This window comes from Hirundo rustica, chromosome 5, assembly GCF_015227805.2.
Source record: "Hirundo rustica isolate bHirRus1 chromosome 5, bHirRus1.pri.v3, whole genome shotgun sequence".
NCBI lineage: Eukaryota > Metazoa > Chordata > Aves > Passeriformes > Hirundinidae > Hirundo > Hirundo rustica.
The window spans coordinates 51,174,710-51,202,342 of NC_053454.1; the positions used below are offsets into that span (position 1 = coordinate 51,174,710).

Here is a 27,633-nt window from a genome sequence, read left to right on the forward strand (position 1 = left end):
ACAATTGAAAATTTTAATGGGAAGGTATACCCAGGATATCCAGGATTAGAAAATATCATAAAAACGTGGTTTGTGTACTTTGGCAAGTGCACACGAGAGTTAGCAGAGATGGGACCGTAATTCATTCCTTCCTTGTGTGCCATTTAAATTGCTACTAATCAATATCCGCTGCGTGGAGTTAATAAAGGGATGGCTGAGGCATGTGGTCTTGAGCTGAGATTACTGAAGAACAGCAGATTACAGAAAGGGCAGCAGGGAGGTTTAGCTGTGCATTTAGCATATTCAGTCCTACCCACCTCTCTGTGCTCCTGAAAAGCACCCTTCTATATCACTTCACAGGTTAACAGGCAAAATCATTCCCAAATTTAAGAATGCAGTTGCAAAAGTAATAAATAGAAATTACATTGCATTGTACTGAAGAGCCAAGGCTCTATAAATTATGGTGGATTCAATGTCAGCATTGCTTAAAAAACAAAAGGAAACTCCTTTACGGAATTTACATTAATTCCATCCCACTGTAGGAGCTTTGCAAATATCCTACCTACACTGTCATGCCTAATAAATTATCATCTTTCAGTACAGTCTGATTAGGGCCTTAGTGCTGAAGGATCCAGACAGGAAGTTAAGAGAGTTTTGCTTTTATTTGAGTAGTGATCAGACTGCTGTGTGAGTTAGGTTAGCGTATCAGAAGAGCAACAACGAAACACCACCTACATAAAGAGTTTTCAGTTTTAGTCCTTCAGTGTCTTGTAAATTCTATTCTACATATGAATTTCAATGTACACCTGGTGTTTCTAATGTCTTTCTTTAGTGCCTTTAGCACATCTGTCATGTAAAAAGTCACCTGTTGAGGTTAGGTCATTTGAACATTGCATTTAGATTTATTTGAAAAACAAGAATTTAGGAGTCCATCTTCAATCACCGAATAAAATAATGAATAGAATTAATTTATAAGTTGGTTTTCAGGTTAAGCTTACAACAAAATATTGAGCTGTCAAGCAAAAATAGAAAAGGAGGAGAACAGTGTGATTGGTGTTCACCTGGGAACCCGTCTGCTCAGTGTATTCTTGACAAAGTTTACTTGTATTTTTTACAGTTGTTTCAATACCAAATGTGTTGAGTGGGTCATTCTTAATTATAAGCACAGCCCACAAGGAAGCTGTGTTGCAAAAGACTGTTTAGTCTTACGAGCATCTGGCTGAATTAGCTTGGAGCTAAAGAGAGGAGGGGAGAAAATGGTTTTCTCGCAGGTCTGTGAGCAGTGAGTCTCTAGAGTCATCGGGGTATCGTGTTATCCCCAGATGCTTGAAGATGCTATTGACAGAATGAGGGCTGGCCAGTCTGCACCTCCCATTTGTTTAGGCTGAAAATACAAAGGAAATAAAAGAGGAGAGAAAGTCCTGGGCTCATGCAGAGTGTCTTGCAGATTGTAGCCTCCAGGTGAAGGATGTTCTTCACCTCCTTCTCTAGCTCAGGTCAGTGAATAAAACAGCCTGCATCCCCAAAACAAGCTGGGCATTCCAAGAAGCTGCTGCAGTCCCCCTCAGCTGTTCAGCTGTGGAAGCTCATGCTGCTTCCTGGCTATGTGGGGTGTCAGCCTTACTGCCTGGGTCACCAGAGGGCTACAGACAAGCTCAGCTCAAGCCATGAGCTGCCAGGCATCTTTAGAAATGTGGAAGTTCCACCCTCTGTGGTGTTCCTCTCCAGACTGAGAAGGTGGCTGTGTCAGCCTTGTGGTGCTGCAAGATTTGTCTGCAGGACTGGCCAGAAGTGAAACAGCCCCCCCAGAAAAAGGACAGAGTAGCACAGAGTTGTGTATTGAGCCTTGAGACAGAGTTTTGAGGTGTTGACTTATTTCCACAGCGTTCAGCTCCAGCCGCAGAAGCATGGGCTAGCTGAGAGCACAGCCCTGTCCCACTGCAGTGCCATTCCATGAGCAGCAGTGCTCTGGAGGAGGGCAGGAGGCTTTGATCAATGCCCAGCGTGCAGCAGGGGACTCTGCAGGGCAAGACACCACACTCAGAGAAAGCCATTGATAGAGGTTGCAGAAGGATCCCCTGGGTTACAGACTGATGGCCCTCCTGTGGCTGTCTCACTGGAAATCTGGTTTGATCTAATTAATAACACAGAACAGGAACCACACAAAAACAAAACGGGAAAAAAAACGTTTTTTGTACCTAACCTTTCCATTGCTTACCCACCAGTGCGATTGATCCCCACACAAAGGTCATAGACTCAGCTGTGAACAGAAAAGCAAGGCCAGAGTATGCCTGACAGGGCAGGGTTTCTTACATTTAGATTTGCAATTCAGTCTCTAATGGCTTTTCTTGAAGCAAAAAGTGTCTCAACTCTATCCACGTTGTGGAAAGCGATGGAAGAGGAAGAGACCAGTTTTCCAATAGTAGTCATGATTCTCAAGCTAAGAATCAGTCACCCAAGTCTGGGAATAAATGCACTGAGATGTGTTTTCACAAGCATGTGGCTTCTCTTTCACTTTGTAGAACAGTGGCATTTTACCACTCTTTTCCTGCAATTGTTTTTCTGTTTGGGGGTTATTATTAAACCTGATGAAATTAAAATAGACTTGAACCTTGCCTCTTGAGAACACTCTCAAGGGAGGGAGGTAGGGTTGAAATCCTGGTTACAGATTGCATACCAATCCTCTAATAACGGCTAAAATTATAGCAATTATAGCAAGCCATACTCACTTTTTCTCTAGAGTTTGAATTGTATTTTTTTTTTCTTGTGACATGTTTGGTTTTATATGGATGGCTGTATATACTTACCTATGTAAAGCAAGCTATCTTCTGTATGGAAGTAAATGCTTTTTGTGGAGATCTTTTCACATTATTAAACACTTGTTTCTCTGAAAGCACACACTGAACATGTTTCTCTCAATGACCGTAGTTGTATAGAAAAAAAAAAAAAAAAGTGAGTTTTTTTCTTTTTGTGCTCTTAAAGCTTGCTCATATTTTATATTGTTTGTTATAGGAGGAAAGTTGATGTTGGAGTTACTAGAAGGAGAAGAGAGTCTTAAAGGTCTACCAAGGGCAGAAATCCATCTTTCCCTGACAGTAATGCTGCCTTGTTCTGTTCGTCTGGTTTGCATCTAATTCCTGGCTGACAAGTGTCCGTTTTTCATGCTCATTCATTAGTCACCCCTGCATTAGCACCACGTTGAAGCGCCTGGTCTGCCTCTTATCACATTTCTCAGAAATGATAAAAGATATCCTTATAGTTTTACCCACCCACGCATCACAGTAAAACCCTGAACAACAAAGAGATAAAATTTATTTCATTAAAAAGAAATAATAGGGTAGTTCTTCGCTCTTTCTTGGAAGCTGACAGGTAGAAAAGGAAGTGGGGAAACGTCATGACTTCCTGTATAATCTATTACCTTTGTCAGGCAAAAATTCAGCTTCTGAGTGTTTTGTAAGATAAAAATGCATTAAACATATAATGAAGTAATTTAGCAGTGCATCAAAAATTAGATCTAATGCTCCTTTGTCCGAAAAGCAATTCAGAAGTAAAGTTAACAACATGGTGTACCCTGAGAGACCGGTTTCCCATTACTTTATTTCAGTTTTGTGTTTATGAAAATTCTCTTATTTCCATGCAGCTCTTAGGCAGCCATATGTCCTTACCAGAGAGGGTTGTGCAGGAGTATTTCAGGAGTCTTGGAGAGAGGTCTCACCATAAGTATGCTGTAAACATGCTGCAATATATGCCACAAGAGCCCCCTCTGAATTTAAGGACTATGCTTCAGTAAGGAAAATAGTCTGGCTCAGGGTGGCAGACCAGAAATGCTGCCTTTGGTTTCTCTCATGAAGACAGCCTTGAAGGGAAGGTAGAGGTGGGGTGAAGTGCCTTGTGGGGGTACAGGCTGTTACCTGAGCCTGGCAGTGACATCCCCACCTGCAGCTGGGTGGGATTTGCCAGAGATGGTCAAAGACAAGATGGGCTCTTCAGCACCACTGTCCACCCTGGCTCTCTCCAACTGGGAATATCACCTGCATAAGGGGAGGGAGAATATTGGTAACACTGGCAATACAGGACTATTCTACATTACCAAACTAATAATGGAAAGAAAGTACAGCTGCCTTTCTCTCTTGTCCCCCTATGGAAGGTGAGGGTAGGGCAGGTGCTCTCTCAGCGTCTCAGTAACAGGGCTGCTGTCCACCCGAGGCTCTAATAAAGCACACTGCCTCTTCACAGACAGAGAGGTCCTGATACAGAATGGATCAAATGTTTTATTGATTTGCTTTTCTGGGCATATTTTCTGAAGATTGTTAAAGCTGCTTCTTTTTCTCTTTTTTAACTGGGATGTATTTTATTAGTCTCTTACCATTCTCTGGGAAAATGAATCCCTTCTGTCCTCACTCACAAGCAATTGTAACTTAAATGACACTTTGAGAAATTGAAAAGTGCTATTGAAAATACTCTGCTTGGGAGAGATCCAAAATCCCTCAGTACATTAGCTAGCTCGCCTACTCCCAGCTGACAGTGTGATGTTTCCGTGATGACTATAATTGTTAAATGGCAAAGGAAGGTGAAGATTGAAGAATTAGGAGGATGTCATTGTTATCCAGAAAAATCATAGCAAGGGCCATAGAGAAAAAGCAGTCATTTCAAAACCCCCTGCTGTCCAAGCAGGGTGTTTCATGATAGTTACAGCAGGTGTTGAAGATGTTTGTCCAGGCCCTCTACTTCTTCATCAGTTAAAAACCCACCTTGTGTGGTCACAACAGCCAATCTTATTCTTGGTTAGGTCAACTAACCGTAAGTGCCCTGCACTGTTGCCATCTGGAGCCCTTTGCAGGTGACATAGCTGCTGTGGGAGGCGGTGGGATAAAGCTGTGAATACGTGGGAGGGAACCAACAGTATATAAGAGCTCCCGGTCTTGTAAATACACAATTATGTACATTCACCCCTGCCAAATTAGTATAATTTACTCAATAGTATCTAATGGCTCCTTTGAGAACATTACTGCCTATTATGTCAAAGGCCCTACTTAGTGTATTTTTAGTTTGTGGATCATTGAAATGCTTGAACCCAACGGTGCCGTTAGAGCATCCTCCCACAGCAAGGCCCTGTGGGTGGGGGCAGCCAGGAGAACCAGGGTCCCACCGAGTTCATCTCACCTGCGGCAGCGCCGCTGCAACTGTTCCCAGGGAAAAGGGGCTCTTCGTACCCAGCAGTTCCAGCTGTTGGTGACAAAGGGGCTAAAGGGGGACATTTTACTGTTATTGCACATTTCTAGATTACCGCTATTTACTTTTGTATGCGCTAAAACTTGGTGATTTTTTTTTTAAAGGCAAGTGCTTTATGGGAGAGGTGATTATTGTGCACGTGAGGCAGTGTAGAACCAGAGCTCTGTTAAATATTTCAGGAAGGTAGGCAGGACAGTAAATCAACATGTCAAGAAAAATATTCAGATTATTATCTAATCTCCCTTTACTGTCTTTAGCCTGAACACCTGAAAGCTATTATTAATATGCTATTTAATACTGTGCTTATATGCTTCTATTACTATCACAGTAACTGTCTCATTTTCCCTCAACCATGATATTAGAGCACAATAATTTCTGCGCTGTGCACGTGTATGTACCTAAATGCACGAAGGTGTACCTGATGTAGAGGTAATCCTTTTCTTCTGAAGATACCTGTGGAACTAGCAATAGTATGATCCTATGGGTACTGCTGGCAATATAACCCCAGCTGTTTTCCAATTTAAAGCAATCTGCATTATCCTGGCATTATGTGCCCAGGATACCTATCAAGCCCACAAGATGGGTGAGGAGCCTGAGCCCAAAGAGGAATGAAACTTCCCAAGAAACCTACCAGCTCCTGAAAGAGCTGTTCATTTCCATGTTTAACATGCAGAACTGCAGCAAGCCAAAACTCAGCATTTTGCCCTTGGAATGACTCCCACCCATGGGCACCTGGAGGGTTTAGGGTTTACTCAAATGGAGCCGTAGAACCCAAATGCTCGCTGGGTAGCCTGTCAGAGAGGGTGGAATGCAGCTGCTGGTGCTGCCAGTGTTTTGGGAGCTCTGTGCAGACATCAGAGACTTGCTGTGGTTGCTGTCACATGAATGAGCCTCACTGGCTTGGAATAACTCCAGGGTGACAGGGATGCTGACGGGCACAGCCTGATGGAACTTGGCATGTCATACTAAGAAACGTTCATGTCCAGATTTTTGCTGCTCCTCTTTGCCCTGTTATCCTGTGTTATAGGGTAAAGCCCCCTTCAGCAACAGCTAAGGTTGGAATAGTGAGGTTTGTAGTGAGGTAGTGGCACTGGCATGTGCTTGCTTTTGACAGATGGTGATCCCAATCAAGCAGAGAGCTGGAGACAGCAATTTCTTACACTGCTGCTGTAGGATGCACTAAAGCTTATATTCAGTGCCTTAAACAATGGCCATAAATCTTGTCCCATCAGAGAGGCTTTCAGTATCGCTGTCCAGTGTGCTGGAGGGAGCAAGAATGCTGCTAGTGGGAAAGCAGTGAGGTGTGGGGCTGCTTCTCTCGTGCCTATGAGGAAGGACTGAGATGCCTCAGTTTCACCAGGGAAATGCTTGAATGTCAGAAGTTTGCCACTGCATCAAGCTAAAATGAGCATCTCCAGCTACGACAAAGCTTTTTCATGGTGCTATTGAACTGATACTTAATTCCAGGTAGTTGAACAATCATATTTTCCCAATACAGGGCAAGAGATAGAGGTCTTATGCTATTCAAAGTTTCAGGATATCAGAGGAGCTGATTTTGGTTGCAGCCACCCCATCTCCTTTTCCATCTCTGCATTTGCCTGCCGCAGGTTTTGCCCTTTGGTAGCCCTGATGCGGTTCCTTGTGGTTCAGCTCTTAATCAGGTCTTTGAGGTAATCTACAAGAAAAATAACTGATAGTGTGGTTTATTTGTAAGCAAGTTCAATTCAGTGATCTGTTTTCCAGCCCAGTCATAGGTTATGGCTGCAAAATATGAAATATCTGGCTTTTAAGTTGTTCCCATGTGACTGTGTGTTGTTGCCATTATGACACGAGTATTTGTGCGACCTCACCATGAGCTGATGTTCAGAAATGGTTTGACTTCAGAACAAGAAGTAAAACAAAAATAACTGGGTTGTAAAGTTTTTGAAGTCAGGCCAACTCTTTGATGTAACTTTGAGCATGGTTTCTCATCCATTTGCAGAGGGACCCGGCAGCAGGGAGAAATATCCCCAGTGGCTACAGGGGCTGAATGCTCAGTTCTCCAAAGCCAGGTCCTCCCTGGCACGGTGGAGAGAATGCCAGTCCATGGCCGAAACACGGACACAGTGATAGGGAGGGAACTTCTCAAGCCCTTTTTCCATCAGTGCAAAGACATTACAGAAGAGTACAAAAAAGTCAGACTTTACAGCTGTCCAGTACAATGAGCTGGTCTGATCTTTGCAGGTGCATTTGATGCCCTGTCAGTCTGCCACATTTCTGTGGTGCTGTGGAGGGGTCCAAACATGGTTCAACTCCTTAAAGGGACTTATTATTATTATCATTATTATTACTACATTATTATTATTAATAACAATAATAACTTGGTGCTATAGGGATAATGATGAGGTGTAGACAAATTAGCTAAAGCTGTGAAGTTAATGCTTATGAGCTAAAAGTACATTAAATCACAGCATGAGCGCTTTCATCTATGAGTTTAAGGCAACTCAGTTTATGTGCTGTAGTTTTACAGATTTCTTTACTTTTCCATCACTCTCTTTAGTACGTCACTGGTATAGTTTACCCAACATAAATTATCGAGGAAGGGACTTGTTTCACTTTGTGTCCAGTTCTGAATGTCTGGACATTACCTCCCACAGGAAGGCTTGTTTGCTCACTGGGTTCTCATGCTGTACCACAACATAAGTAATAAATCCACTATGAAATCTTTGCTTAATGTTTGAATGAAGTGAAAACGTGACCCAGACTTTTTTAATGCTTTGTTTTACAGCAAGCAGAACTGCTGTTTTCTTTGTCTCTTGCATTTATCCAGTGTGGCAATCAAATGTAATTTAAATGACCAGCTGATAACAATGTTAATGATTTTTTTTCTTCTCCCTTCATAGATCTCCGGAAAACTTTCGAGCAGGAGCCCTTAGGGAAAGAAGTGTCCCTGGAGCAAGAGGTCCTGCTCCAGTGCCGTCCCCCTGAAGGCATCCCAGTAGCTGAGGTGAGCAACAGCAGCAGTATCTGGCACTGGGACATCCTAAGTAAGACCTGATGGGTGGCTAATGGTGCAGTGACTTGCAGCAGGGCATGATGAATGGGTGCTAATGGAGAGCTGACTGACTGCTGCTCATGGACAAGATTGATTGAGACCTGATTAATGGCTTTGGGTTGTGGTGCCGTGCTGGGCAGAGCTGCAGGTGGTTTGGTTTCAGTTTTTTCTTCCCTTTGAAAAATCGCGACTCTATCTGGCATCCAGAGAACACGTGGCTGGGGGAAAATATTAATACCAGCCTGCTATCTTTCCTTTTGGTTTTAAAGAAAAACAAACAAACAAACAAAACAACAACAACAACAACAACAAAAGCACCTCACTTATTCTGAGGGACACCTTTCAAAGTTTGCCAGACTATATTTCACTCAGGTGTATGCGCCACCCTGCCAACTCTGCATGAGAGGATGCACCATGATACAGTACCGGCTCCCAGGTAAAGCAGCACGAGGTTTGGGAGAGTAGAGGATGTATTTGCCTAATAAGCCATCTTCAGGGCCTTAGCTGTTTTTCCTACCGGCTTTTAAGCAAACCCAGAGTGGGTAGCCTTCCCCCCTGCAGGAGCCAGCCTGCCATTCAGCAGAATCTGTGCCTGACAACAGCAGTGAGCAGCAGCTTCCCTAAGTGCAGCGGTGCCTCCAGCTTCAGACTTGCAGCTCAGGGAAGGGGCTTCCCTGAGTCACAGGGAGGGCCCTGAAATCCTAAATCCACTGTGGCTGTTAAGAGAAAAAATGATTGCTAATGACGGTAATTCCCCTATCTGAATTCTCTTCAGTTTTCCTCTACCACGCACGGAGGAAACTGTTGCCAATTTGCATTAGGATAAGTCAGACTGTGGTGGCTAAGTAGCAAAGTGGTTGTCATTCAGTGCTGATGGCTGATTTCTCAGGAGATGAAGCTTAAAGTGCTACCTCCCCATCTAACCCAAGTTTAGCTTTAATCAGAATTGCAGAAACGTGTCCACAAACATCAGAAAGAATAATTAGCACAGAAGACTTTTCCCATTTTCTTGTTCCGTAGGCCGTTTTCTTTCCCCATTAAGATCTCCAAAACTGCAAAGAGTGTTTAGGTCTGCCGAGCCAGCTTGCTGACAGCTGTAATATTAATCAGTTGGGTTTCGTCAGGAACTTAGCAGCAGGTTTTTATTTTCCTTTCTGATGTTTCTTTGCATCAAATCAACTTCTTGTTGTACCATGACAGGAGTTTTTGCAGTGGGATATGTTGTTCAGGCAGTGCAGGGTAGTACGGGGGAGCTTCATTACCTTTGCTAGAAACAGAGATTAACGCTGACAGGTAGTTCGTTTTTATGCAGTGTTACAAGCACCACTGGAATTTCAGCAGCCAGGCCGATTGTTCCCTCAGAAAGGTCTGTTATATCCCATCGTGTGGCTGAGACCCAAACTGCATAATTTAATGTGATTTGTGGAAAGTGATCTCTGAAAAAATCCTCTGTGAGCTGCTGCCATAACAGTTGTGCTTTTTCCTGCCTTCCAGTATCCTGCTCACTCTGTCAATAGCTCTTCATGATGGTGCATTGACTGACTCTGAATCTTATTTGTACCATGGTCAGGGCAGACACCAATTAACACTTGGCAGGCTCAGAAATCTTATACTCCCTATCTGACATTCAAAAGAGCTGTTCTCAATGTGGTTTTTTTTCCTCTTCTGACTTTTGAAGTCAGAAAGAGATCAAACACCCCGATTGGACAGCCGCCTAATACAGCCTCTTTGTAGATTCTTTCCAACACTATTAAAAGAACAAAGACCTGAACACTAATGAATATGAATACCTTAATGTGACACTTTATTACAGCCACTTGCTGAAGCTAGTAAGATAAATTTAAGGGGAAAAAAAAGGAAAGATGAAAGGTAACTTGGTGGGTTTAAGGATTACATGATTATTTTAATTTAAAGATGAATGAGTTCTTTGTTTAAGTCTTCATTTATTTGTTCGGAGAAGTTTCTGATATGATGGTGCAGGTAACTATAAGAAGGGCTTGGGAGAAAGCAGGCAGCAGACTGAGGCTGTTTTCCATTTTGTTGAAGCACTGCTTTGATTCCGGGTATGGTAATGCATACGCTGCACCTGTGAGCAGCATTTCCAGGTGCTTTGGTGAGCGTGTGTTTAGATTCTTCATACTCTGCAAACTGTGTTTTGTTTAGGGTTTGTTTGTTTGTTTGTTTGTTTGTTTGTAGGTTTTTTGGGTTTTTTTTACTTACTGGCTTCTGAAGGAACCACTGGATTTAACACCAAAAAAAGATGAAGAGAGGCTTACACTGTGAGACTGCACAAAATGCGCCCTCAGTGTAATGTGGTGCAGTGCTGGAGTCCGCAGTCCCAACATCTTTCAGTGGCTTTTTCTCTTTGATTCTGTTCTCCCCCTTCATTCTCTGTTTAGTTTGTTTTCTTTTTTCCCTGGTGTTTCAAAGCGGTGAGAACAAGCATGCTCGGGGATAAATTCTGTCTTCTTTTCGGTGTCTCGGGAATTCAGTCTTATCAGTCCCAGCATATTTAATTGCAATTAACTGTGTCAAGCTCTTATGGATCAATGCTAGAGCAGATCTTAGGAGTACTGAAAAGCTGAACCACATAGCAACATAGGGTTTCTCCAGAGGGCAAAAGGACAAAGAGAGAAACGGGCAGGCAAAGCTTTTAAAGCAACACTTATGAGTCTCTCAGATCCACTAGTACATGACAAGCATTAGAGCAGGCTCAGGTCATGGGCACTATGAAAAAAAAAAAAGAGAAAGCCAAAATCCAAATACAAACAGATGTGTTGAAATACACCAGCCTCAGGGTCTGAGGTCAAATCAAAGTACATCTCCTTGTTCACTTGGGACAATGTAAGGAACCAGGGGTTTCCATGGTCTCTTGAAAAACCAGATCAGCTTCTCTGCCATCATACACCCCTGCCCACCTGCCCCGACCAGCGTGGGTGTCAGGTGCACCATGGCGTCCCTCCCCACTCCCAGGTTTATAGCCAGTATCAAGCTGAACACACCTACAGGTTCAGAACCACCCAGGTGAATGTTTGGGCTGTTCCAGTGCACAGCCCAGGCAAGCAGCAGAAGGACCAGCACAGGTGCAGTTACACTGAGGTTTCCACTTGTAGCTGAGGGGGGAAGGGGCAAACTCACATATTCCCGCTGTGAAAAAAAGAAAAAAAAGAAAAATGAGTGGACATAAAAACAAACAGCACCCTGCCCTAGCTCTGTGCTTCTCTGCCTTCTGCTTTTCCCAGTGGGGAGAAGTAGGATAAGGTGGTGAGATCAGCAGTCTGACCCGCCAGCCTCACGCTCTGTGGAAATCAGACAGTTACAGCCCCCAGCACAAACAGAAACATCCATTTCAATTCCACTCTGCTCTCTGTGTGTGATTTTCTAAACCTAACCTGAGAAGGCAGGAAGGATCCCATTCTGTGACGCTCCAACAGTAATGGCTGAGTTGTTAGCAATTAACCCCTTAGCTCATTTAACTTGTTCTTTGAAAGAAGTCGGCATCGTATTGCACATGATAAAATATTGTTAGAGACACTGAGTCACATCAAATTAGCTCATTTGGGTAGGTTATAGATCAAAACACAAATGAGATGTAAGATTGGTTAATACGCCATAAGCTGCCAGATGAACTTTTGCATTGAAATGTGTGATTTGTGGTGCCTTTAACAGGGGGGTAATTGCTTCTTTAATTTCAATTGAGGTGTTTCACAGAGTAATTTAATTGCAGAACAGAGTGTAGTGTACAGTTTGGTGACCCAGCTGGGTTTAAAACTGGATGTGATATTTATCCACATTCATGGATTTAATTAGGAACTAGAGCAAGGGGAGAAGGATCACTGAGTCAAGAGGCAGAAGAGGGTGTTTTGCCAAGTCAAGATGACTGTGACAAAAACTTTATTCAGCTGCTCTTGCCCAGGCAAAGGCTGGTGGAAGCCAGCGACTTCTCCAAATAGGTAGCCCCATCTAATTGATTATTATATATGACTGCTCTTTGCATTGTATCCTGAGAGCCTCTTATGTTTTGCAGTAGTTACCCCTTAACTGGGAGTTCATGTGTGTGCATTTCCATGCAGGTGTCACTGAGACAGTGTTTTATATCCATAGCAGGAAAGTGAGCTCCAAGAGAGACAAGTGGAGGAGTTTGTGGTCACGAATGCTAATTGCTGAAAAGTGGCAGTGTCCTTTGTGGTGCCTTGTGACGTACAGCAGAACTGCCTTTGGGTGTCAGTGAGAGGAAGAGTCGGGGGGGAAACAGGTTTGTGTAAAGGAGCACAGCCCAAAATAAATGAGGGCTGCTCTTCCTTTGCTTTGGGGAGTCATTGAGTAAGGTCTGGCCATGCAGGCCTGTCCTCCAAAAGTACAGGATAAAGCACCCTGCAGTTGTCAGCACCTGTTCCCCTACATTTCTGTCCCTTTAACATACATTTCACCCCCCAGCCTACTGGTGGGTGGTCGAGTCACTCTTGCAAAGCGTGAGACACAGGATACAACCTCCTGCTTGAAGGACAGGTTTGCATTTGGATTTGTGCTTTCCTGAGAAGTACACTGACTACTAGATTATTAGACAACCTTGTTTTTACATTTCCTACCAGTTCATTTCCACAATGCAGAAACCCATGCCAAAGAATTCAGGTCTTTTTGCCGAACTGCTTTTTTTGAGACCTGACTTTCCTATGGGACCTACCCCTGTACTTCTCCTTTCTGTTGCAGTTCCACTGATGCCAATGGAAGTGAGGGCAGAGCATGCTCCAAAGTGAATCCAGCTGCTGTATGGTTCAGTTCAGGCAAGGATGATCTGTGGAGAACAGTCAGACTTCTAGTTGCTCTATGAAATATTATAATGGGAGATTTTCTACAAGAGCACTGACATGAACCCTGCTAGCTTATCCTCTTCTCTACAGCTGGCTTTCTGTGACAAAAGCAGCTCTGGGATTCTGCTGTAGCTAACACAACCTGCCTGTCCACATGCCCACGTGGTGCCAAAAGTGCCAGTCAACATGTGAGCTATGGGCCTCCAGTTCAAGCTCCTCTCTTAGGTGGGAAAAGCAGCAGCTTCTGATGGCCACATAGCAGATGGTTTGCTTTTCATTTAATAATGCCATGATCCATGTTTGAATTTGAGACTCTGTGGAATAAAGTTCTCCATCTGCTGCTACCAGTACACTTCAGAAGTTTATTCTGAGTCTTAACTTCCCTGTTGTGCATAAAGCACAGCTGTAATGGGGCTGGAGACATCCAGCATCTGTACATATACCCTGCCAGCAGAAAGCTGGATATATGTGTAATTAAGGAAGCGTTTCCACAGCAGGAGCAACAATTCTCCTTATTGGCAGCAGAAACACAGTAAGAACAACTGAACAAAACACCATGGTGGTTTGCATTTGCTGTTTCATTCTCATTATGTTTTGCAGTCTCTTATAGCTGTAATTTCAGTCACTTTGGAGATCACTTCTTTTTCCTTTTATTTTCAATCTTAAATGTGTATGGAATATCTTTCCAGTAAATTGTGCATAGAAGGCAACATCCTCTTCTGCAGACAGTTGCTGGGATGAAACCAGATCCAAAATCAAATAACATTCTTCAAAGAGACACTCAAGTCTCAAGATACCTAAAATTGTTGCTGGCTCATATGAAAACTGCTGGAGTTTTCTCAGTCTCACTTAGACATCTCATACTGTGTCCAAAACAGTAGTTAGTTACTTTCACAAATGCTTTATTACTGGAATGTGTGTGTGTTACAATCCAGGTGAAATCAGGTTGCTGAGGTTTCCCTGTGGCTATAGGAGGTGATGCCAGCTCAGCAGGGACCGCTGCAAGGCGAGCAGTGCCACTGGGAGCAGTTGGCACAGCTGCAGAGAACACCAGCCACAATCCAGCATGGATGGGGAACCAGATGGAAAGCAACCCTGCTGTGTCAACCAGGCATGGGGAAGGCACGGGTACGATGTTCTCGCCTCCCAAAATTACAAATTGCCTTTCATCAAGGCAAGCCTCTTGCTGCTCCCAGATGTTTGCATCTTTTTTCTTGTGGAAAATTGCGCTGGCGGGCTTTGCCTGTGTCTGGAGGGTAGAAGACTTGCTGGTTTCAGCAGGTGCTCCTGGCTCTGAAGATGACTCTAGGGCAGGTTGGTGCAGAGAAGGCAATGAGCAGCTGGGATCCAGAACTCAGACCCGGCTGACTTAGCTCTTGAGGTTGCCAGACATGTAGGGAACAGCTCTTATGATCAAGAGGGCAGCATCTAAATGAGATCATATTCCTTTTCCATCCTCGTGTGTCTTTCAGAGCAGATGTGTTTCTGCTCTACCAGTTTCTAAAACAGTCACGCATACGCAAGTGTACCAAGAGATTTAAGTGCCTAGGAATGCTGGTAACTTGGTATGGCTAAATTTGTATCAGCAATTAGCTTCTGTAATAGGTTTTCCTGCGTGTGTAATCGCCTGTGTGATTTATGTTCCCTGTGTTCATTTAGTCTGCACAGAAGCCTGGCCTGGCTTTGCAAGTCTCAGTGTCTGTGTGTGGTGCTTCTGGAAACACCCTGTGGCAGCTCCCAGGTAGAGCTGAGGTGGTTATCACAGTTTTCTGTTCTTGCTGATGGCCTCACTTTTTTTTGGTTGGGTGGCATGTGGCAGGTTCCTTCTGTTAATTAGAACAAATGTGCCAATTATGTTAATGTATCTCCCGATACCAATCAGTGAATGATTAGAGACAACACATCTGTCTCTCACCAGGGAGCAGGATGACAGAAAAGACACTAGAAGGTATGTTGTTCTAAATTACAGACACCTTGGATTGTGTCTTCCCCCGTGGCCACAGGGACAGCTCAGTCTCATGCTCAGGCTCGCTTGCCAGCCCATTAGCAGCCCTGGATGTGCAGCTCCAGTGCAGCTGGCAGGATTCGTGTGCCTCATGGAACTGCAAGTTGCATCCAGAGCGCTAAAGAGCTCTGACCAAAAGGCAGCTGGCTCCAGGTGTGCTCCAGCTTCTCAGCATCGGCAGATTCTGTTGGTCAGGTTTTTGTTCATCACTCTCACGCCTCAACTGAGTGTCCTTCTCTTGCTAGTCAGTTTGCAAACATATAACAAAAATACCTTCTTGTGTAGAAAACTAACAAGAAAAAAGGGGTTTTGTGCTTGCTTTGTTCTAGGGGTTTGGTATATGATAAAAAAACATTTATGTTGTTGTAATTGTAATTTTCAGTAGCTGTTGTCCCCCGGAGGGTACATTTACCCCATCCTTCATGGCATAATTTTTGCCAATTAAATGATTGCTGTTATGATAAGGAAAAAAGTGATCTCATGCTTTTTCTCCATATATGCATGACCATCAGTACATTTATCAATAACAGCTGGAGGGATGTGCCTGATTTAATTGAATACACAGAGCTAGGTACATGTTCAAGAATTGTTCTGATTATAGCCAGTAAATATGCATCCTTAATATTTAGGCAAAAGCAAACATCTACTCTAGAACATCTCCAGAGGGATGAAAAAATAGAGGCATGAGGATTTGGTATGACCTTGAACTCAGGCTTTTGTGCACTTTGAAATGCCCATTTATATCCTGCTGCTCGTCTGTCCTCTTGCCTGCAGGAGTACAGGTCTCTGGCACAGAAGTGTCTAGTGCCTTAGCTGCCAGTAACTGCTATTCAGGCTGCAGAATTAAATTCAGGATATGTTTCTGCACTGACTGGATTAACAGTCTACTTCAGCAAGGGGGCTGCACCTTGGAGACTGACACGGCATAAAAGGAGATTGTTGCTTTTAACTTCTGTGATAACAGTTTGCATACTTGTCACTCATAAATCACACTGTCTCATTCTGCTTGCTTCTCTTCTGTATTTGACACCTGATCTCTTCCTACTTACGTGACAGAACAGTCCTATTCCCACCTGCTCTGGTTACCAAAAAAAAACAAAAAAACCAAACCAAACCCCCCCCCCCCAAAAAAAAAACCCACCCACAAAAAAAACAAACAAAAAAAAAACAAACAACCACAACAACACAAAAAACAACAAACCTGAGGTTTGGAAGCGCTGAGCACTGCAGTAACCTACACCATAAAAAATGGGTCCAACAGTAATTGAAAATATGTATCAACAACAGTCTCACTTACTGTAGAGTGTTTAATTAGTCCCCATTTCTGCAAGGACTGAGGGAGAAAACACAGCCACCAGAGGGATGTTCTCTTTTTTGTGTTGCTCTCCTGATGGCTAAAATATGTGTGAAAGGAGACTCCCACTGCTTGTCAAATCATCCATCAGTTCCTTCCTTCAAACTTGACATTAAAGTTTGCAACGTTAGCAGGCACCGTAAAAACCTGGATGCCAGAAGACTGAATTAGATATATTAAACAGATACTTTGTAAAAGAGATGGCATTTAGACATGCACACTAAGTACTGGTGTACTGGCAGAAAAAAAAAAAAAAGATATCCTGTTCTTCAAACTTTTACTGTTAGCAAATTCTGTGAGACTTTAGGTGAAAAGGATCTTTTCCCTAAGAGCTTTGGTGTAGAGCCAGAAGCAATATACTGAATTATACAGAGCTGCTTTGGTTTTTGATTGTTTGTTTTTGGTTGGTTGGTTGGGTTGTTTTTTTTTTTTTGGGGGGGGGGGGGTGGTTTGGGGTTTTTTTGTATTGGCAACTTCTCTTTTCATATTATCTTTGGTGGTTTTGCAGGGAGGACAGGGAATTCAATGCTTACAGCTTTAATTTTGTCTACTCATTTGAGACTCAGATTGAATGTGTATGTGCATATTTGCAGAGAGAGAAAATGTTGCAGAGTAGTAGAAAAGAGAACCACGTGCTTGGGCATGGAGCCTTGAGGGTGCCAACGGCTGCTAGAGTATATTGTTGGGTGGGCATACCAGAAGTATTTTAAACCGAGCCTTAGACAATGTAGACTCTAGTCCCATCCTTACTGGTGTCCCAATGTCCTCAATGTGCAAAGCAGAGGAAGAGTGCAAACAGATTTGAAAATGGGATGTACACAGTTCTGGTAGTGTCTGTAGCATCTTTTACAGCCCTGGCATAACTATCTCAGAAATAAATAGCAACATTAAAACCAAAGAAATACATGGGTTTTGTGTGAGAGGCAGCATACCACTGATGGAGATTAGCTTCTGGCTTGTTTTTCAGTCTAGAATTCGTGCAGACTCAGCCTGCAGGTCAGGAGGGAGCTAAATATTGCCATTGACTGAGCAGGGATCTGTCTGTCTTGATTATACCTGAAACCTGTTAGGATTCAAGAAAGGCAGAAAAACAAGTTTAGTTGTTCTGTCAGGGAATAACAGATTATTGACTAAGAGCTTGTGTCTTCCATGGTGAGACATGATTGTGGTGGTGACAGAAATACAGCCTCCAAAGCTTTATGTTTTTTTCTTCCTCCCCTGTTGCTTGCAGACACACCTATCCATTTCCAGAGCCCTTGTTACACCACTGTCTTTAGGCTCTGCAGCATCAACAGCTGTGAGGCTGCCACATCCCACATCCCATCTGCTGTGAAAGAGAGGGGTTTAAACCAAACCTGCTTTGGAGCAGTGGCTCTACGTTCACTAAAGGTGTAAATCTTTGGAAGCAGCTCATACCTGAAGTGCCTCCACCCAAACTGGAGTAGAGGAGATGGAGCTGCTTATGGCAGGGCTATAGGTGGGCGGTGAGTGGTGGGCACCTATAATCCGAGCCCACATCTGCCAGCACTGGTCTTGCAGCATTGACTGCCTTTGTCTGGGGGTGAATTGAGCCCTCTGTGTTGAACACCAGGAGAAGTCAGTGTTTTTTCTCACCGTGGTTTGGGGAAGTCTGTACAGCTGTCTTGGGCAGCTTTTGGGGTATGTCAGTACTTGGGTGGTTCCTCAAATGTCTTTAGAAAAGTGGTGTTTGTGAGGGAAGGACTTGGCTGCTAGCACCTCACAAGTCTGGTGGGTTGATTGTGGTTATGTTTTTCTTCTTTTAATTAAATCCTGGGCGCAGGCTGAAGTGATCCGGTGACGTGAAAGGCCCAGCTTTGATCCATCCAGGGCCCCAGTCCTGTCCTTCAGCGTACTCAGTTCAAATGAAAATGAGCTACTAGATTTGCAGCCAAATTACATTAGAGTGGCTCACAGCAGTCAGCTGGGATATAACAGGGTGCTTTCTTAGGAAGGCAATAAAGAGAATATTGTCTAGATTAAAAATCTCATATGAAAATATTTTTCTGTGCAACCAAGGAAATCATGCTTTATTAAAGTAAAATATAGCTTAGACAAATAAAGAGGAAAAATAAGCACTGATGTCCTCGTGATTTCCTATTTCCTTGGTAACTGATTCTATTTTGTTTCATTCTCACTGAAGCCAGACTTTGTGCATGTGAGTGCAAGTGTACTTAAAATTATTGGGGTTTGTGATTTGTTAGTGCTACCTGCTCCAGTATAGAGCCTCATGGTTTCAGACCCAGGCCAGGTACCTACGAGGTTACTGCATTATTAACTGCCTAGTTAGGCGAGATACAGAAAACAGTGGGTGAGATCTGTGCTGATTTAGGGTTTCTGATGTTGTAGGAGGATTTTCTGTTTGCAGACATGCTCCTAAGGTATCACACTTTCCTTTTGCCTTGCTTCCATTCTGAAAGCACGGATCCACTGTACAGTACCTGGCAGATTTTGAAAATTGATGTTTTCAAGGCAAGGCAAGACAGCTGTTGTGTGGATGGGTGGGGCAGGAGGGGACCTGAAGGAAAGGGTAGGCATGCAGAGTATTCTCCTGGTTTTCTGCCCCGGTGTTTTGTTTCAGTTGGAGGTGTTCGTCAGGTGAGTCCTTTGTCACGTGCCTTGGTTCATAGTGTTTTCTGGGATGAGCAACATAATCACAGATACTGTGTCTGTCCATATTGGTGTGACTTGGTGCTGACTCACTGCCTCCCCTCTGGCTCTTTGAAACCCGCAGGTGGAGTGGCTGAAGAATGAAGAGGTGATTGATCCCGTGGAAGACCGAAACTTTTACATCACCATCGATCACAACCTGATCATCAAGCAAGCCCGGCTTTCTGACACCGCCAATTACACCTGTGTTGCAAAAAACATTGTGGCCAAAAGGAAAAGCACCACAGCGACTGTGATAGTCTATGGTAGGTGGTGCCTTGTGCGGTTGCACGTGGATGGACACGCACCCAGAGCAGGAGGTGGGGCAGGAGGGGGATGCACAATGCCCCTGGGCAGCTCTGGCTGCAGTCAATGCCCGGGCTGGGCTGCCTGTGCTGCCTGGTGACTTGTGCCACAAACAGGCACTGCTGAAATCCCTCAGAAGTCTGGTGGCTTGTCTTGTTGGTGACAGGCAATGGTGTTAAAGGACAAACAGCCCCCTACACGAACAGCCTCACCGGAGAGAAGGCAGCTGTTCCCCTTGCTGTAACACACACTAGCTGCATACAGCAAGGAGCCACCAGGGCACATCCTCCAGCAGGAGTGTCTTACATGGCATGGCTTACAACCAGCACAGTTCATGTTCTTAGTGACCCTTTTCAGAAATAAGAGTGAAACTGATAGAGAGTTTGTGCTTCCAGTGACTGGTGAGAGTGTCAGAGCTCATCAGAATCCAACATCTTCTTATATCTCTTTAAATAAGCTTCTTTTTTGGTGCCTATTTCCAAAATGCACCCTGACATCAAGAGCAAAGAAGGAAAGCATTCTGAGACTGCAGTTCATAGGCACACGGCCTAACTTAAAACTAAACATCAGGGAAATATAAAGCATGGGATAGCATTAATCTGTGTTAGCATCCACAGTCTGATATGACTGGCCGTGCTTTAGCTGGAAAATGGTGGGATTCCCTCCTAGGGTCCCTTCCAGCCTGTGTTGTGCTGCAGCTCTACCTCACCAGTCCAAGCCCTTGCCCCTGCAGTTACTTCCCCAAATGCTTTCCAGGTGGGGGTATCCACCAGAACAAAACCTGCTCTGATTATGTGCCAGCTGACTGAACTGGTGTTTCTTACAATCAGCTTAATTATAGGATAGACAAGTAGGAAAAAATCCCTATGATTATCCCTAATATTCATTTCATATTCAGGGTAGCAGTTAGATTTAATTGTGAGCAGTTGCTTCTCCGAAGTTACAATGAGGGCTTTTTACTTCAGTTTTTATAGAAAACTGACTGAATTGAGTTGATTAGCAGTGCTTTTGATATTGAGGGACGGACCATGCAAGAGCACCATGTTTTGTAACCGAGATGAATGCAGAAATATAAAGATGTAGGCTTACTACAACCCTTCCTCATACACATACAGATTTTTTTTCAAAAGTGAATTCAGGAGACGTAGGGAGCAGGCATTTTTATGGGTTTTGCTGCCAGAGTTGCTTAAGGGTTGTGTCATATTGCAAACATTTGGGTTTAGGGAATCCAAGCAGTTAATATGTTATTACCCATACCTGACAATGACATTATTATGTAGAGCAGCACAACTCCCTCTTCATCCCTCCATCTCTCCCAGAAACTGTTGTGGGTGAAGAGGAGAGTCAGCATAAATAAATTCCCAGAGATAAATATCTTCCCAAGAAAGAACAACAGAAAGAAATGCATTTAGTGTTAGCTCATTCTGAACAGCTCAAGGAAGTGCTGGCACATTTATATATGCACCAGCTATGTCCACAGAGGGGTGAGTGAAGTTGTCCTGATGTCCAGAAGTCATGACAAGTTGAAAGAAAGGAAAAGAAAATTCTCGCTATCTAATGAAAGCATGGGGGCTCTTAGTTTCTTGTGTGCACAGGTGATGGATGCATCTGGGCGTGAGTGCAGGTGATCTCCCTCTGGAAAACAGTGCAGCTTTCAGAGCACAGGCTTCTGGCTGCCAGAGCTCCCTGGACCTGCAGGGATTTAGGTCATACACACTCCACCAGGCGCTTAAGGCTGGGCCAGGTTGGTTTTCAGGATAAGGCAGGTCACCTGCCAACCCTAATAGTCATCAAGTGGTGTTTTTCATTCAGCATCAGCATTTCTTCAGCTTGTGCCATGACTTCTGGTGTGTTGGAGACATGGGTTCGTGCCTGTTCAGTGCTGTTTCTCGTGCCGTCTCTTGTGGCCACTGTTGCAGGCCGCACGACACAGAGCCAGAAGCGCGCTGGGGCTGCCCAGGTGGGGCTGCCTGTGTGAGCAGGCTCTTTTTCTCTCTCTTTGCAGTGAATGGAGGCTGGTCCACCTGGACAGAGTGGTCTGTGTGTAACAGCCGCTGCGGGAGGGGCTTCCAGAAGCGCACGAGGACCTGCACCAACCCTGCCCCGCTCAACGGCGGCGCCTTCTGCGAGGGCCAGAGCGTCCAGAAAATAGCTTGCACCACTCTGTGCCCAGGTTCCGTATGAACAGCACACATAAGTACTCTTGTCTGCCATCAGTTGTTTCAGAAGAACACTATTAGTTGCAAAAGCTTCCTTTTTATTATTAATAAATCCAACGTTTCAGGGAATTAGTATTCAATTGTAGTGCATAAGTAGTTAAAATACTGAGCACAGCACATCAAGCAGCACGGGTTCCAGCCCTTCTTTCTCACACTGCTTGCACTGTGGTCTCAGCTCTTATAATTCAGGGGATTTGGGAAACATTCAGAGCTTTAAAATGTAGGAGATAAAGGTTGAAAGCTCTGAAAAAGAATTGGGATTTGAATATAGAAAGCAACTGTGATGTAAATATATTTGCAATGTCTGTTCAGTCCAGCTGTCTCAGCAAGTAAAGCATCTGGGCTGTGGATATTAAATTTGAGGCAGATGTTTACCTGACATATACAACTGTCAAATACAAAGGCATTTTTTATTGGAAAGAGATGTGTATCCATACTTTTGGAAGTTATTTAAATGTAAACTTCTGAAAAGTACAAAATTGTTTCAGGATATGCAATGGTGACTTCTCTGTGATAAAATTCTTCCATCTGTCCCGCTGTCCAATGCTCTCCTACTATTGACCCACTCAAATCGATGGCAGTAAGGCCATCTTCAGCACAGGAAGTTTGGTAATCCAGCTCTGTCACTGGAACAATTTTATATATTGTTCTTCAGCTGCTCATTTTAGTGCTTTTGAAATAATTTGCAGGATTTTAAAAGCTGCTAAACACATTCCTGGTTCTGTTCACGTGAAATAAATTGATGCCTCTAGAGATTTCTTGTACTAGAGAATATTTAACATTAAATATCTTCCTATTAAGGAAGAATTTCTGGACAAGTCTAACCTCTGTGTTAAAACATGCCACCACCAGCCCCCCCTCCCCCCACAAATTAAATCACAGATTCCTGACTTGTTGCTTGTACGCTTTGAGCGCAGATAAACTGGTTGAAGGTTTATAGAAAGGGGAGGAAAGACCAGAAATGGGGCTGGGGCAGAGAGAAAGGAGATGTGGGGGTGAATGTGCATTTGCAGGCCAGAAGTAGAAGGACAGGCTCATGCTCCCTCAGCCTTGCCAGGAATGGCTGGAAATTGCAGACTGGCTTGCACTGATGTGTGCGTCGCTCTGTCTTGGTCTCACTTTTGTGTGCCCCTAACAAACTGTGTCCTCTCCTTGTCTCAGTGGATGGCAAGTGGACATCCTGGAGCAAGTGGTCCACCTGTGGCACGGAGTGCACCCACTGGCGCCGGAGAGAGTGCACGGCCCCAGCTCCCAAGAATGGGGGCAAGGACTGCGAGGGGCTGGTGCTGCAGTCCAAGAACTGCACGGACGGGCTCTGCATGCAGGGTAAGTTCTCTCTCCAGGATCTGGGATGTATGTGGCAAACCCTGAAATAACTGCAGAGCAGCATCAATGACCTCAATTCACAGAGCCATTTGTAGGAGAAATGAGTTAGGGGCCGGTTCTCAACCAGTCTGGACACTCCACCCCTCTTGCCTGAGGAATATGAAACAGTGAAGAGTTAGAAAGAGTCATAACAGTGCCTTCTACTGCCTGCCCACCCCACCAAACAACCCTCCTCTCTCTACTGGCTCAGCCTCTGTCCAGGGAACCTTGGCAGTGGCTCTTACGGCACTGCAAATGGAAAAGTAGAGCATTTAGAGCAAAGCCAGCATTTTCAAGAGTAAGATCTGCTTCTGGCTTCTTACTGTCAGGAATGGTGAGTGCATGTGTTTCTATTTGTAGTAGTTATGCTCCTTTTTGAATTTTGGGTGACCTGTGGTAGAAAGAGGTACACTGAATCAATGCAGTGCTGGTGCAAACTCCCTAACTGGTCACCAGCATGCTGCAGCCTCATGGAGATCAGCTCTAGCACTGAAGTCTATTCCATCTGTGCCTATTCCACCATACAGCGGTCCTGCCTTTCTGACTAATAGAGAGAGAAGCAAAGAAAAGCAGGTTTTAAGTGTAACTGATATACACTGGTGAACAATTATCCAGCTCTACACTCTGTCCCTTCTCAAAAACGAGGTCTTCTCTGGTCTGCTGGTGCACCAAAGCTCCCTGTCATGTTTCATTAGCAGAAGAACGTGAGCCAGAATCCTTCCATACAGCTCTTTCCTATTCCTTCATCCCACCTTTCTGCAGTAGTTCTCTGTCAAACCTGAGCTCTCTGTTGTCCAAAGAGTTGAGGCTGTACCCCTGCAGTACCTATGTGTCCAGATCATAAAATGCTTTGGGTTCCACCATAAAAAAGGAGTAAAGAATTCTTATTCTCTGAGGGAGGTTACTTTTGACTGAAATATTCATGATGACAGAAAATGACACTACCAGCTAATAAATTGGTCTGGTCTTTGAATAAGTGCTATATAGAATAGCTACCATGTCAATAGTGATCTCTGACCTACCCTATAGCACACCATGACCATTTACTTTGAGGTTTCCCAGATTTACAAATATCTCTTTCAAAATGGCACACACAAGCATTTCCATCAAGTTAAAAGATACTAGTCAATGTCAGTGGCCTGTAAAGCTGTAATCCCTCAAAACACTTGTTTTTATGGTGAAATTGGAAAGGTAACATTCAGAACTCCTCACTTTTTCATTTCTAAAGATAGGGAAAAAAATCAGCTATGTCTTACTCTATAACACCTTGGTGACTTTTATTGTAGGGAAGTGAATGCACTTGGAGTTCCAGCAGTGTTAATAAGTCATTATGGCAAATTAGGAGGAAAGGATGCATTTCCCCACACAGAAGAGCTCTTCACTATCAGATTATATTTAGACAGGTGTATGTCATCTTTGTATATGTGCATAAAGAGAGCCATTTAAGCAGAAATCTTGTGGAAAAGTAGGTATAATAGTACAGCAGAATAAAAGCCCTGTAGGGATCTCATTTATCTGTTGATGGTATATTGCGTTTTATTTGTGGAAGTGAGTGCTGAGTATAAAGCAGAGGTCTTCAGCAGGAGAGAGGGGGAAACTGTTGTGAATCCTATTCTGCATCATATATACGTATATAAAAAACGGTAATGAAAAATATGCAGTCACATAATGACCTGCTTAGCTCCAGGGGCCGTGATAATCCTTCAGTGTTGGAATTTAATGGCAGTGTTTTAATGGTGCCTTTATACTCTCAGGGTTTCATATACCTGTAAAACTTCCAGTCCCACTCCCTGATCCATCACTGCTGAGGAGATTGATTTGCTGTACTTCGTGGCAGTGTGCCTGCTACTCTCTCTCTCTCCTTCCCCCTCTTTTTCTTTATTTATCTTTCTCGGTTTATGCAAAATCAATCTGAACACTTGCATTTTTGCCCATGTGGATTTAGATTCATAGAAAATCTGCCTGCTGGGCCAGGAGGACACAGAGCACTCCTTTCATTCCTAAAACAACATACCTCTTTCCACATTATTTGAGGTTTTGAGGGTCTGGCCTGGAACTGACAATTCTCCTAGCCTGGGCACCCGTAGATTCACAAGTGTCTTTTCCAGTGGCTTCATGCCATTGGGTCTGTGGCATAGAGGAAGCTTCAGCCACCTTTCCTCTGTGGCCACTGCCCTCTGGGAGATCTGTTGGCCAGCTTCTTACCTGCACCACAGTCAAATCCTGTTCCTAGGTACCCTGGTGCTTCCTCCTTACTGTCAGTCTTTAGTGAGAGGTTGAAGTTTAACACCATGGTGTAGCTGAGGTCAAAGAATTAGAAGACAGACACTCTTGCCAGGAGTCACTAGCCTGTTGCTCTGACAAAAACTCACTTGTAAATATGTATCTCTATATAGCTGTGTGCAAAAGATATCCTGGAAAATGCTGGATTGAATAAGTCTAATTTACAAGCCCTTTCTCTTCCAGTCTATTATTCACTTCAGTAGCATCAGCTGGATAAATCAATAAGCTCTTTCATCAGGCTGCCCCTGCTCCAGCAAAGAGCACAAGTCTGCACCACTATTGATTTCTGTGGGGATAAAAACAGTGGAGCTTTCTCCATCCCTTGTAATTACAGTATTTTACACCCAAAGCTGTAGTTTGTGTTTACCACTAACTGTGGCATTTCTCATGCAACTCTGCTGTTGCATTTATCCAGACTCATCGTCTTGCTGGTACACACGCTCTCCCATATCCAGTAGTTAGTGTTTTTCCGTTAACATGAAGGGATGAACAGTCATTAAACTAGAGAGCCCACAGAGAGCCAGCAGGCTGAATTGAAGAGGAAAAGCAGATGTAGTGGAAATTTAGGGCAGTCGTTGCTATTTTAAGTTTTCAAGTACACAATATTGTCTAGCAGTTCCCATTATAACAATTTCATAATTCCCATAATAGCATTAATACAATCTTCTGGAACAAAATCTGCTGTAGGTGTAAGGAGAATTGGCTGGTTACCTCCCACGCTGGTTGCATTATTGCCTCCATAGTTGCATTATTTCCCATTTAATGTGTGAGTACTGTGGTAAACACTTCAGTGCAAGGAACAACACTTTTAAAGGCATGCACTGCATCTCCCAGGGGATTGCTCTAAACTGAAGCACTGCAATTAGCCCTTCACTCGTATCACCTAATGGCTGGGGTGGGTGTTCTGTGCGGGGAATTGGAAAGCGAAGCACTCTCCTGCTGCCTCAAACTCCAGTACAAGTAGTTCCCTTCACTAGGTCACAAACATTTTTAAAGCAATGTACCAGGGGAAGTATTTTGCTGGACTCAGTCTGGAATGAGTGCGAGATCGCTTGTGTGATACAAAATAGATGCTTCTGCATTGCATTATGTGTAAAATTCTGCTGATAGTCAAGAAGAGGTGGACAAGCAATGAGGAGAGTTAGCTGTGCCGTGTGGTTATGTTGAAGGCTTATTACCTGAGTTGTGACATGCAGCTGTCACGCTCACAGCATGTCACGTATATCCTTTCTGTGGAGGATCTGAAGTGACAGTGCTCAGATCTGTATTATCCCTGTCCTGAATGGATAAGTCCAGCAAGTCCATAGGCATGAGGTTGGTGCCTGCTGGTCTTTTAAGCTTTTTTGAAATCATGCCTGGTATGTGCAGGGTTGGCACTAGCTCAGTCAGAGGGAGACAACCGGTGCCCCTTTTTCTGTTTGCTTTTCGCCTTAGTCGACCACTGTGGCTTTTCATAAAAGGCTGCCTATGTTGTGCTTTAATTTCCTTTTTCAAAACACAAAGCTAACTGTCTTATAGCAACAAGCAAGATAATACAGAAGCATACGTTGTTGCTTGAGAACTGTGGGTTATATAGTTACACAAATAGTACTGTTTCTCTGTGGAGTAAAATTTCTTACTTTATGCAGTCTTACAATATGGAATAAAAATCTATCATTGAATAGGAACAAAAAGAAAATTTCCACCTGTGAAACATTGCCAAGGTTCATCAGATCCAGTATGGAATTTCTCTTTGTTTCTTGAGAGTGAAAAGACTGAGATGTGCTACTGTCATTTAAAAAAAAAAAAAAAAAAAGGAAGAAAAGAGTCAAAATATCTTCACCTGTTGCTACAGACAATATTCTGGAATAACTCTCAGGTCACGCTGGTCTTCTCCCTGCATGCAGCCCAACTACTTGGAAATGCAAATAACAGATGCACCACTGGAGGAAAAGACAAAATACTGTGGTGAACACGTTATTACCAGAGTAGTAATGCCATTCCTTCTTAGAAAAGGCTGCCTTCTAGTCAAGAGTGGATTGATGTGACACGGTGACAGCAAATCTGTATTTGCTGAATGCTCTGAAATCCTCATCTGAAAAGCAGTATGAAGCTCATAAGGTTCCCTCTCCCTATGATAGTGCCTAAGCAAGTGAAAAAGATGCATTTTATCCTGCTTGGGCATGAAACAGTGAAATGTTGCCCTTTTTCACTCTTGTCTCTGTTTATACACAGGTCCTGAGTAGAAAGCAAGGTTACCCTGATACTAGCATCCCTTTCTTCCCAAAACATACATATGCTGCACATGTCCTGCTTGGTTAATGTAACATGTCAGAAACTCTGATAGAATAACTATTTGTTTCCCTTTTTGGCTTGATTTGAAAGCAAGCATTCAGGGA

At 43.7% G+C, this 27,633-nt stretch overlaps 1 protein-coding gene across 2 annotated transcripts in view; it reads left to right on the forward strand.

The window, feature by feature from the left end:
- Positions 1-27,633, forward strand: part of UNC5C (unc-5 netrin receptor C) — a 248,473-nt gene that overhangs the window by 180,323 nt on the left and 40,517 nt on the right. For both annotated transcript variants that reach the window (XM_040065350.2, XM_040065349.2), the window contains exons 4-7: positions 8,094-8,197; positions 19,168-19,348; positions 21,394-21,561; positions 22,769-22,933. In XM_040065350.2, the coding sequence (XP_039921284.1) occupies positions 8,094-8,197; positions 19,168-19,348; positions 21,394-21,561; positions 22,769-22,933 (618 nt within the window). The remainder of the gene's footprint in view (positions 1-8,093; positions 8,198-19,167; positions 19,349-21,393; positions 21,562-22,768; positions 22,934-27,633) is intronic.